The 12,040-nt window shown below is 43.1% G+C and overlaps 1 protein-coding gene across 1 annotated transcript in view; it reads right to left on the bottom strand.

The window, feature by feature from the left end:
- Positions 1 to 12,040, bottom strand: part of MOV10 (Mov10 RISC complex RNA helicase) — a 90,613-nt gene that overhangs the window by 54,793 nt on the left and 23,780 nt on the right. Inside the window, exon 3 of the mRNA XM_056558295.1 lies at positions 7,666 to 7,759. Within this exon, the coding sequence (XP_056414270.1) occupies positions 7,666 to 7,759 (94 nt within the window). The remainder of the gene's footprint in view (positions 1 to 7,665; positions 7,760 to 12,040) is intronic.

The raw sequence follows: 12,040 nt of genomic DNA, 5'->3' as shown, positions 1-12,040 counted from the left end.
CTAACTACAGTGGAAACAGTATTGCCATTGAGTGAGGAGATAGAAGAATTGATGTCACTTTCCCATGCTTCCATAAACTTAAAAGGGGTACGCCAGGTGATAATTTTTCTCAAATCAACTGGCGCCAGAAAGTTAAATAGATTTGTAAATTACTTCTATAAAAAAAATCTTAATCCTTCCAGTATTTATCAGCTGCTGTATCCTCCACAGAAAGTTATTTTTTTTTTAATTTCCTTTCTGTCTGACCACAGTGCTCTCTGCTGACACCTCTGTCCATGTCAGGAACTGTCCAGAGTAGTAGTAAATAGCCATAGCAAACCCTTTCCTGCTTTGGACAGTTCCTGACATGGAAAGAGACGTCAGCAGAGAGCACTGTGGTCACACAAAAGAAATAAATAAAAAAATAATAACTTTCTGTGGAGCATACAGCAGCTGAAAAGTACTGGAGGGATTAAGATTTTTTTTAGTAGAAGAAATTCACAAATCAGTTTAATTTGGAGCCAGTTGATATATAAATTTTTTTCCCCACCGGAGTACCCCTTTAAGTTTATTTTTCTTAAGGGGGGGGGGGGAAGAGGGAGGAATTATTGTGACCATATAGAAGAGACAACAATCTCAAACAAATGCCGCGAAAAAAAAAAAAAAAAAAAAAGGATTTAAAGGAGAAGCACAAGGACTCATCTGCTCTTTGTGGTGAAGGAAACATGTAACTACTAGAGAAGAATAAGGACAATTTGGGATTAGACAAATCCGTAAAATGTGATTCTTGGGAGCAGACAACATCAGGCTTTAAACGTATGTAATCCCCAAAAGCCTTGCCGCGTTTGCTTGATGAGAAACACTGACACGAATCCCGGCAGTCGGCTGGAAGGGGGGCATGCTGTACCCCGCTAGGAGTGCTGGCCGACACACCCTTCCATGTACCCCATAGAGATACATGGAGGGGGTGTGCCGGCTGCGGCTTCCTGTGGGGTATGGACGGGGCCTAATGCAGGATATAGCGGGGGGCCTAAAGCAGGATATAGCGGGGGTCCCATTGCCTGGGGGGGGGGGGGAAACTGACCTACCTACCTAAGGATGTATTTACCTACCTGCCTATACACCTGCCCATGGGGAGGGCTACTTAATAAGGGAAACAACTGCTGTGGTACATACCCAACTGCCTACTTCAGGGGGATATACCTACTTATGGAGGACCTACTATTCTACCCAAGTTTACTGTGCAGGATACTAAGGGGAGTGTTGACTGGAAGAAATTGTCATGGTGGTCTTAGCCAGATGGAGTAGAAAAGGAAAACAGATGATGCCAATCAAAAAAAATAAATAAATTGTGAGTCACTTAATTCAACTGTATGGAAAGATTGAGGGGGCGGGTAGGGCATAGATGCACGTGTTCAGGGTAGGGTTGGTTTGGGTACAACAATACAGCACTTCGCCAGGGGTGCAAGGCACTAGATATGCCTCTGCAACTGACAGATAAAATACAGAAATATAACACACCAAGTCCAGAGAAACAGAAAGACAGTCCATGCAATATACCAGACTGTCTTCTTTTCAGTCCCTGTGTCAGGAGAGTGGAGAACAGTAATCTGCAGCATGCCCAGCCTGAAGGCTATGGGGGACAGAGATCCCTGGTTGAAACTAAGAATCAGGGTCTCAGGTTAGGTTAAGGAGAGAAAAAAAAAATAGCAACCATAAAAGGTAAATCGGTACAAAAATAGGTAAAACATAAAGAGAATGTTCAGGGCTGGGTGTGAATACAACTGGATAGCGTCCCAAAAGTAAGCAGGATTCCACACCAGGGTCACAAAGAGGATATAGAAAAATGCTGAAAAGTAAACTGGGACACTCGTCTACGGTGGGCGAGAGTCCTCCCTCAGGGCATGAGCAGTAAGGAGTCCCCGCTCGATCTGGACAAGCCGCGTGTTGAGTCAGCCAACCATTCCATGTGTTCATTGGAGAGAGCCTTTTGCATGTCTCACAGGGTATGGACAGTGTGGGAGCAGTCATGAACTTGAAACGTTAAAGGGATATATATTACTTCTATTAAAAAATCTTAATCCTTCCAATAGTTATTAGCTTCTGAAGTTTTCTGTCTAACTGCTCTATGATGATGTCACGTCCCGGGAGCTGTGCACGATGGGAGAATATCCCCATAGGAACTGCACAGCTCCCGGGACGCGAGTCATCAGAAAGCAGTTAGACAGAAGACAACAACTCAACTTCAGAAGCTAATAACTATTGGAAGGATTAAGATTTTTTAAATCAAAGTAATTTACAAATCTGTTTAACTTTCCGGAGCCAGTTGAGAGATATAATATATTAATTATATTATATTAATTATATAGAGAGAGACACAGACAGAGACACAGACAGAGACACAGACAGAGACACAGACAGAGACACAGACAGAGACACAGACAGAGACACAGACAGAGACACAGACAGAGACACAGACAGAGACACAGACAGAGACACAGACAGAGACACAGACAGAGACACAGACAGAGACACAGACAGAGACACAGACAGAGACACAGACAGAGACACAGACAGAGAGTATAGACAGAGAGTATAGACAGAGAGTATAGACAGAGAGTACACATATACACATATACACACACACACACACACACACACACACACACACACACACACATATATATAAAGTTTTTGCCTGGAATACCCCTTTAACCTGTTGGGGACGAAGGGCGTATGCATACGCCCTTGCGTCCTGGTACTTAAGGACGAAGGGCGTATCCATACGCCCGTGGGAATTTCGGCCCCCGCCGGGCGGGGACCGGGCCGGGGTGACTGCTGATATCTATCAGCAGGCACCCCGTGCAAATGTCCCCCCCCCCCCCCCCATGTCGGCGATCGGCGCAAATCGCAAGTGAATTCACACTTGCGATTTGTGCCGATTCCGGGTCATTACGGGTCTATGGTGACCCGGTGACCCGGAATAGAAGGGGGATCGCGGGTGTCTAAGACACCCACGATCCCCCTAAAGCGATAGGAGTGAGGTGGCATGGGTGCCACCCCTCCTATCTCTGCTATTGGTGGTCTAGACGCGACCACCAATAGCAGATCTGGGGCGGAGGGGTTTACTTTCGTTTTCCCCGTCCTGCCCTCCCACAATAGGCGGGGCAGTTGGGGAAAACGAAGAGGACCGGCACCGGAGTCTACTTACCCCTCCGGAGGCAGCGGAGCGACGGGGATCGGCGGCGGCGACGGAGATCTACGGCGGCGTGCGGCAGAAGAGGACGGCTCCCTGGATGCGACGGAAGCCGGTGAGTAGTTGCCACTATAGTGGTCTCTAGACTGTAGCCCTCCAGATGTTGCAAAACTACAACTCCCAGCATGCCCAGACAGCTGTTTGCAGTTTGGACATGCTGGGAGTTGTAGTTTTGCAACATCTGGAGGTCCACAGTTTGGAGATCACTGTTCAGTGGTCTCTAAATTGTAGCACTCCAGATGTTGCAAAACTACAAATTCCAGCATGCCCACACAGCAAACAGCTGTCTCGGCATGCTGGGAGTTGTAGTTGCGTACCTCCAGCTGTTGCATAACTACATCTCCCAGCATGCCCTTCTGTGATCAGACATGCTGGGAATTGTAGTTTTGCAACAGCTGGAGGCACACTGGTTGGAAAATACTGAGTTAGGTAACAGAACCTAACTGAAGGTTTTCCAACCAGTGTGCCTCCAGCTGTTGCAAAACTACAACTCCCAGACCGTGCATGCTGGGAGTTGTAGTTTTGAAACAGCTGGAGGTTCCCCCCCCCCATGTGAACGTACAGGGTACTTTCACACGGGCGGGTTTACAGCAAGTTTCCTGCTTCAAGTATGAGCTGCGGCAAATTTTTCGCCGCAGCGCAAATTCCTAGCGGGAAACTCACCGTAACCCGCCAGTGTGAATGTACCCTAAAAACACTACACTATACTACACTATACTACACTAACACCTAATAAAGAGTAAAATACTACATATACACCCCCTTACACTGTCCCCCCCAATAAAAATAAAAAACGTATTGTACAGCAGTGTTTCCAAAACGGAGCCTCCAGCTGTTGCAAAACAACAACTCCCAGCATTTCCGGACAGCCACTGATTTTCCAGGCATGCTGGGAGTTTAGCAACAGCTGGAGGCACCCTGTTTGGGAATCACTGGCGTAGAATACCCCTATGTCCACCCTGTGCAATCCCTAATTTAGTCCTCAAATGCGCATGTGCTCTCTCACTTTGGAGCCCTATCGTATTTCAAGGAAACAGTTTAGGTCCACATATGGGGTATCTCCGTACTCAGGAGAAATTGCACTACAAATTTTGGGGGGCTTTTTCTCCTTTTACCCCTTATGAAAAGGAAAAGTTGGGGTCTACACCAGCCTGTTAGTGTAAAAAAAAAAAATTTTTTACACTAACATGCTGGTGTTGCCCTTTACTTTTTATTTTCACAAGAGGTAAAAGGAAAAAAAGACCCAAAATTTGTAACGCAAATTCTCCTGAGTACGGAAATACCCCATATGTGGGCGTAAAATGCTCTGCGGACGCATAACAAGGCTCAGGAGTGAGAACGCACCATGTACATTTGAGGCCAAAATTGGTGATTTGCACAGGGGTGGCTGATTTTACAGCGGTTCTGACATAAGTGCAAAATAATAAATACCCACATGTGACCCCATTTTGGAAACTACACCCCTCACGGAATGTAATAAGGGGTACAGTGAGCATTTATGCCCCACAGGGGTCTGACAGATTTTTGGAACAATGGTCTGTGAAAATGAAAAATTAAATTTTTTTGTTTGCACAGCCCACTGTTCCAAAGATCTGTCAAACGCCAGTGGGGTGTAAATGCTCACTGCACCCCTTATTACATTCCGTGAGGGGTGTAGTTTCCAAAATGGGGTCACATGTGGGGGGGTCCACTGTTCTGGCACCACGGGGGGCTTTGTAAATGCACATGGCCCCCGACTTCCATTCCAAACAAATTATCTCTCTAAAAGCTCAATGGTGCTCCTTCTCTTCTGAGCATTTTAGTTCGCTCGCAGTGCACTTGACGTCCACATATGGGGTATTTCCATACTCAGAAGAAATGGGGTTACAAATTTTGGGGGGCATTTTCTCCTATTACCCTTTGTAAAAAAAGTAAAATTTGGGGAAAAACCAGCATTTTAGTGGAAAAATATTTTTTTTTCATTTACACATCCGACTTTAACAAAAAGTTATCAAACACCTGTGGGGTGTTATGGCTCACTGTACCCCTTGTTACGTTCCTTGAGGGGTGTCGTTTCCATAATAGTGTGCGATGTGGTTTTTTTTGCTGTCCTGGCACCATAGGGTTTTCCTAAATGGGACATGCCCCCCAAAAACCATTTCAGAAAAACTCACTCTCCTAAATCCCATTGTTGCTCCTTCGCTTCTGAGCCCTCTAGTGCACCCGCTGAACACTTTACATAGACATATGAGGTATTTTCTTACTCGAGAGAAATTGGGTTACAAATTTTGAGAGGATTTTTTTCCTTTTACCCCTTGTAAAAATTCAAAAACTGGGTCTACAAGAACATGCCAGTGTAAAAAATGAAGATTTTGAATTTTCTCCTTCACTTTGCTGCTATTCCTGTGAAACACCTAAAGGGTTAACACACTTACTGATTGTCATTTTGAATACTTTGAGGGGTGCAGTTTTTATAATGGGGTCATTTATCGGGTATTTCTAACCAGAAGACCCTTCAAATCCACTTCAAACCTGAACTGGTCCCTGAAAAATTCAGATTTTGAAAATTTTGCGAAAAATTGGAAAATTGCTGCTGAACTTTGAAGCCCCCTGATGTCTTCCAAAAGTAAAAACTCATAAATTTTATGATGCAAACAAAGTAGATATATTGTATATGTGAATCAATACATAATTTATTTGGAATATCCATATTCCTTATAAGTAGAGAGCTTCAAAGTTAGAAAAATGCAAGATTTTCAAATTTTTCATGAAATTTTTGCATTTTTCACCTAGAAAGGATGCAAGTATCGCCGAAAATTTACCACTAACATAAAGTAGAATATGTCACGAAAAAACAATCTTGGAATCAAATTTATAAGTAAAAGCATCCCAGAGTTATTAATGCATAAAGGGACAGAGGTCAGATATGCAAAAAATGCTCCCGTCCTTAGGGTCATAATGGGCTCCGTCCCCAAGGGGTTAAGCAAAGTCAGAAACAGCTTTGCCGAGTTCTGCCTGGAATAGCTTCTTAATGTTGCACATGGCCGCTGGAGTAAGGTCTTTCTATTTGCACAGGTCCTCCCCCTCAGTGTGCCTTGGCGGGGAACGCCGCCATCTTTGTTTGTGTGCTGGATCTAAAGAGTTTGGGGAAAAGACTGCAAAAGATTGGATTCTTCTTCTTGCTGGACCTGATTACCAAGTGCCAGATGAGGTTCTACTGCTAAGGAGCCAAATAATGGTGCTAAGAGAGGCTGTTAAAGGGGTATTTCAGTTTAAAAAAAAAAACTAAATTTCAATTGGCTCCGGAAAGTTAAACAGATTTGTAAATTACTTCTATTAAAAAAATCTTAATCCTTCCAGTACTTATCAGCTGCTGAAGTAGAGTTGTTCTTTTCTGTCTGACAACAGTGCTCTCTGCTGATACCTCTGCCCATCTCAGGAACTGTATAGAGCAGGAGAGGTTTGCTATGGGGATTTGCTCCTACTCTGGACAGTTCCTGAGACAGACAGAGGTGTTAGCAGAGAGCACTGTGGTCAGACAGAAAACAACAACTCAACTTCAGCAGCTGATAAGTACTGGTAGGATTACAATATATATTTTTTTTTTATAGAAGTCATTTACAGATCTACTTAACTTTCTGGAGCCTGTTGATATGAGAAAAAAAAAAATAGTTTATCACTGAAATACCCCTTTAAGTCACAGTTTGCATGGAGCTCACATCAAATGCGACCTGTCCCTTTAACAGCATGCATGCGCACCCAGCTCATTAGCATATTAAGAAAATATGGCATAATGGATGAACGGAGCCACGGATCGCAAAAAGGTAAAACCCCTTTGCCATCAGTGTCCCCCGCACTACAAGCCTGTACCCATAGGTTCCTTCGGGTGATGATTGATTTATCAGAACCCAACAGATTTCAAATTATTTAGCTGCAATATGGACTCTAAAAGGAGATTGTAATACATGTCTGTTTAAATGGATATTAGGCTGTGTTTATTCATAGTTGTTGGTCAGCATTTTAGGCTCAAACTAGAAGTGAAGCCAACATTTGCCAGAGATTTGGAAATATAGAATCCCTTTCCCCTTCGCTTCACCTCCTTTGTTGAACATGTGCCTTTTTTCAATGAAACTAACTATGTATCTATTTGCACCTATTTTTTGGTGTATGGGACACATTGTTTTGTCTAAACATTCTGATATTTAGCTATGACTTACGGCAAGTGACTGGCAAAAATCATAGTGACATTGAGGGGTCATCGTGGCCATGCACCTTTTACCCCACTTTACTCACTGTTTTCAAAGTGGTGAGTGTGGTAGAAATTCAGAAAAAAGTCAACTTAATAAATTCCCTCCATAGTCTTAAAGACACAGTCACACATACCCTAGCTGTACAGCTGTAATGTGTGAGCACAATCCAAGATAGAATACATCTGATTGGAGTAAACCTACCTCGCTCAGTCGAATTGAGTCTTCTCTTACCAATGCTTTTCCTGACCCTTTAAGGCCATGCAGAGCAGCAGAAAAATTTGGTAGACCAGCATGCCTAACAAGGAGAAAAAAAAAAATGATATGTATTAACTTTTTTTTCTATTATGGGATGCATAAGCAATTCTACAATTGCAACAACAATTGTTTAACCCTTTCAAACAATATTCTCCATTTACCTACTGAATCAAGAAACTACATGTGTGGTTTCACCATTAGTCTTCCTTCACACACAATTTTTTCAGTGTTTTTAAAGGGGTACTCCTTTCAAAACAGCTGGTGCCAGAGAGTTAAGTAGAAATGTAACTTATTTCTATAAAAAAAAAATAAAAAAATGATTGAAGTCAATGAATAGCAAAATCAGCTGCATATTTTGCTACCCATTGACTTCAATGTGTAGGAAAACATGCAGCAGCAAACTACGGCACGTGTGACCCAACCCTAAGGGTACGTTCACACGAGCGAATTTTCACAGCCGATTTTGCTGCAGATCCGCCGCTGAAGGACCCTCTGTATTATGCCTTCACATGTGCCTGCTCGTAGCGGCAATATGCCGCTACGAGCAGACAGTGCGATGTGCAAGTCCCCGCGTGCATGGGCTGTATACTCGCACAACGCGGCAGCTCTCGGCGTGGCTCATCGAGCAGGGGGAGCAGCCACGATGTGTTTCAGTGTGTCTGCACATAGCGGCGTATTGCCGCTACGAGCAGACACATGTGAAGGCAGAATACAGAGGGTCTTTCAGCGGCGGACCCACAGCATTAAGTACGCTGCGAATCAGCTTGTGTGAACGTACCCTTAGGGTGTATTTACATTAGACCTGTGAGTTTTTGTTGCACTGTTGTTGTAGTTTTCACCATTTTACAAAAACCATCTCATCTAAGGCTACATTCACACTACCATTGTGCCCCATCAATAACGTCAGTCAAACTTTTTTTTTTTTAAATGGAGTTTTTGACCGCCATCATTTTAACAGGGCGCAACTGGCAATAATGGGTTCTGATAGACCCCATTATACCCCTTTTAGTCAATGGGGTCCGTCGGGCGCCAATGTTTTTCAGAGAGATTATCGGGGGGGAAAAAAAGACAGTGCAAGCACTATTTTTTTTCTCCAGCTATTCTCCCCGGCAGTCCTGATGTGAAAGGGGCCTAAAATGTCATTAAAACGACGTGAAATGCCATGGAGGTATGTTTTTATATATAAATACTGAAACGCAGTTTCTGTGGAGTGAGGCTTACATATTTATTGTCTGTGGCTTTTTTTGGTTCCCATGGCAATGTGTAGCGTTTAAAAAATTAGCAGTTGGGTCTGTTGACATCTCTATTGGCTATTCAGTTGAAATGTCCCAAAAAAATGGATTACATTTGATGCCACCCAGCACAGCCCACTCTCCTATACTTTGAACAGATCTTTGGGGGCTGGATTCAGACAGAATGTAAAGTATTTTGGACAGAATGGGGCAAAGGTCAATATTATCCTATCCTACAAAGGTGTGAAGAGATGGCAAAATAAAAAAGGACCAGTTTGAAATCTGATACAATGGATCTGTCAAAAAGGACAGGACACTTTCCCAAATATGGAAAAAAAAAAAAAAAAAACACAAGACTTTTCAAAAACCAAGATGTGACTATGATGAGACTATGGTGTGGGCTCAAAAACTAAGCCCTCCCCATATGCTACAGGTGCCAGCTGTGTTAGGCTGCTGTTACACACAGCAGGTTGTTTATTTGTTTAAAGAAAACTGCCACTGTAGTTTTAAGCCAATTTAAGTGGATCCAGTAGGAAGGGAAAGTATAGGTCCTTAATTTAAATGTTCCCATTACTTTTGAATCCACTTTTGCTTTTGGCTCAAAAATGAAAGTGCCAGCTTCCCTAAAAACTGCTGTGTGTGATAGAAGCACCAAGTTTTCACAAAACTTATTTCTGACATTTTTGTTACCTGAAAAATATGCCACAAAAAATGCCCAAAAAACTCAACACATCCTACGTTTTTCTGGCATTTTTCCATTTTATTTGAAATTGCTTTTCTGCACCTTTGGCAGTTTCTCACTGCTTTTAGAATAGCGTTTTTCACACACACAAAATGTTAAACCATCATTGGGATTTTTCATAGTTTTTTCCTTTATATAGAAATCCATGGGAGAAAAAACACCAAGATTCACTGGAGGAAAAAAAAAAAAAAAAAAAACCATGCCATAGGCTCAGCATGCTGCAATTTTTGAAAACTGCAGCTGAGCTAGAAAAAAAAAAATGAGTGAATAAAATGTGAAGTGCATATGGCATCTAATATTTTCCTATTCATTTCAAGCTAATGTCTGGCTGCGAAAAAGGCTGCGTTGAAAAACAGCGTCATACAGCTAATACCTGCCAGCAGCATTCCGGATTGATGATAACTCAGATATTAGGTGCTTAAAAAGGGAAATTATTTTCTTCAAATCAACTGGTGCCAAAAAGTTAAGCAGATTTGTAAATTACTTCTATTTAAAAATCTTAAAAGGAGAACTCCGGAATATAAAAATTGTCCCCCATACTGCCGGCAGTAAAATAATGATGTACATACCTTCCTCCGCTCCCCCGGGGCCTTCGGTAACCGGCTCTGGTCTCCGCCGTGATCCTCTTCCTGGTTGCCGGTGGTTGGCGAGTCATACTGCGCTCAGCCAATCACCAGCTGCAGTGAAGTCCGACTCGGCCGGCGATAGGCTGAGCGGCAGTGTGACGTTTTCGGAGTCAGACTTCACTGCGGCTGGTGATTGGCTGAGCGCAGTATTATTCTCCGACCACTGGAAACCAGGAAGTGGATCACGCCGGAGACCGGAGCCGGTTACCGGAGGAAGGCATGTACATCTTTATTTTTTTTTACTGCCGGCAGTATGGGGGACAATTTTTATATTCCGGAGTTCTCCTTTAATCCTTCCAGTAATTAGCTGCTGTATACTACAGAAAAATTTGTGACGTTCTTTCCAGTTTGACAACAGTGCTCTGCTGACACATCTGTCCGTGTCAGGAACTGTACAGAGCAAGATAAGTTTTCTATGGGGATTAGCTTCTAATCTGAACAGTTCCTGACACAGACAGAGGTGTCAATTGAGAGCACTGTGGTCAGATAGAAAGAAGATTCCAAAATAAAAGAACTTCCTGTGGAGCATATAGCAGCCGATAAGTACTGTAAGGCTTCATATTTTTAAACAGAAGTAATTTACCAATTTGTTTAACTTTCTGGCAACAGTTGATTTGAAAACATGTGTTTTCCACCAGAGATCCCCTTTAAAGGATTACTCTGGCATAGGGAGTGTTTTTGTTTTGTTTTTTTTCTTACACACAAACACAGCTCATCAAATCGCAGCGATATCCCAACAGTGATCAGCTGAGCATCAATCTGATGTATTGAGCCCTGGCACCAGGAAGAAAACTGGGGCTTAAAGGGGTACTCCACCCCTAGACATCTTATCCTCTATCCAGCGTGAAGTCATGCTCCAAGCTTCCATGTTCAGAATGCTGCTGTGTCGGCCAGGAGATCATGGGGGGTCCCAGTGGCCAGATCCCCCACAATCAGACATCTTATCCCCTATATTGGATAGAGGAGGAGATGTCATGGGGCAAAGTACCCCTTTAATATGTCAGATTGCAGCCCTGCAATAACTGGCAGAGGAGGGATATCTCTGCAGGCTGCAATTGCTGAGCCACAGCATGACATATTAACCACATGGAACTCGAAAGAGAAGCATAGTGGGGACCACAGCAGGACAACGGTGGCATCAGGGGAGTGACGGGAGGTAAGCAGATTTATCATTTTTTTTTTTATTCCTCATGGTCAATGAGCAACAACGACAACCACCACCTGGCATTTTAGGGTCAGTTTACTGGGTTTTATTCCCATAGACCTTTGCTGATTTTATGTGAAATCATTAAATCACTTGATTCCTAATGAAAAAATGCCACTGACAATAACACTACAAAAAAAAAAAAAAAAACCCAGGCACTAAGACACATCACTTAAAAATAAAGTAAAAGGCATGTTCACACTGCGTAGTTCCGGTGGAACATTAGCACCAGTGTGAATGGGTCTTCTACGAGACTCGTTTACAATAAGAAATTTAAGCAGTGGACAATAGCCAGACAAAGTATTTTAGGCAGCAGCCGCCAAATGGAATTCCACGAGCGAAGATTCCGCAGTGTGACCGTACCCTAAAAGGCATGTTTAACCCTACAAAAAGCGCATGTGAACATTGTCTGAAAATAAATGTCATATTGCCTACCCTTTCCTTTCGGACGTGTACATAGGGCTCCATTGCCTTCGTGAAGCTGCAGAGTAATACATTGCATTTGTCCACACAACCA

The sequence above is a fragment of the Hyla sarda genome, chromosome 2 (assembly GCF_029499605.1).
Source record: "Hyla sarda isolate aHylSar1 chromosome 2, aHylSar1.hap1, whole genome shotgun sequence".
Lineage (NCBI taxonomy): Eukaryota > Metazoa > Chordata > Amphibia > Anura > Hylidae > Hyla > Hyla sarda.
Note: the sequence above shows the minus strand (reverse complement) of the source record. Positions and strands in the feature narration are given on the sequence as shown.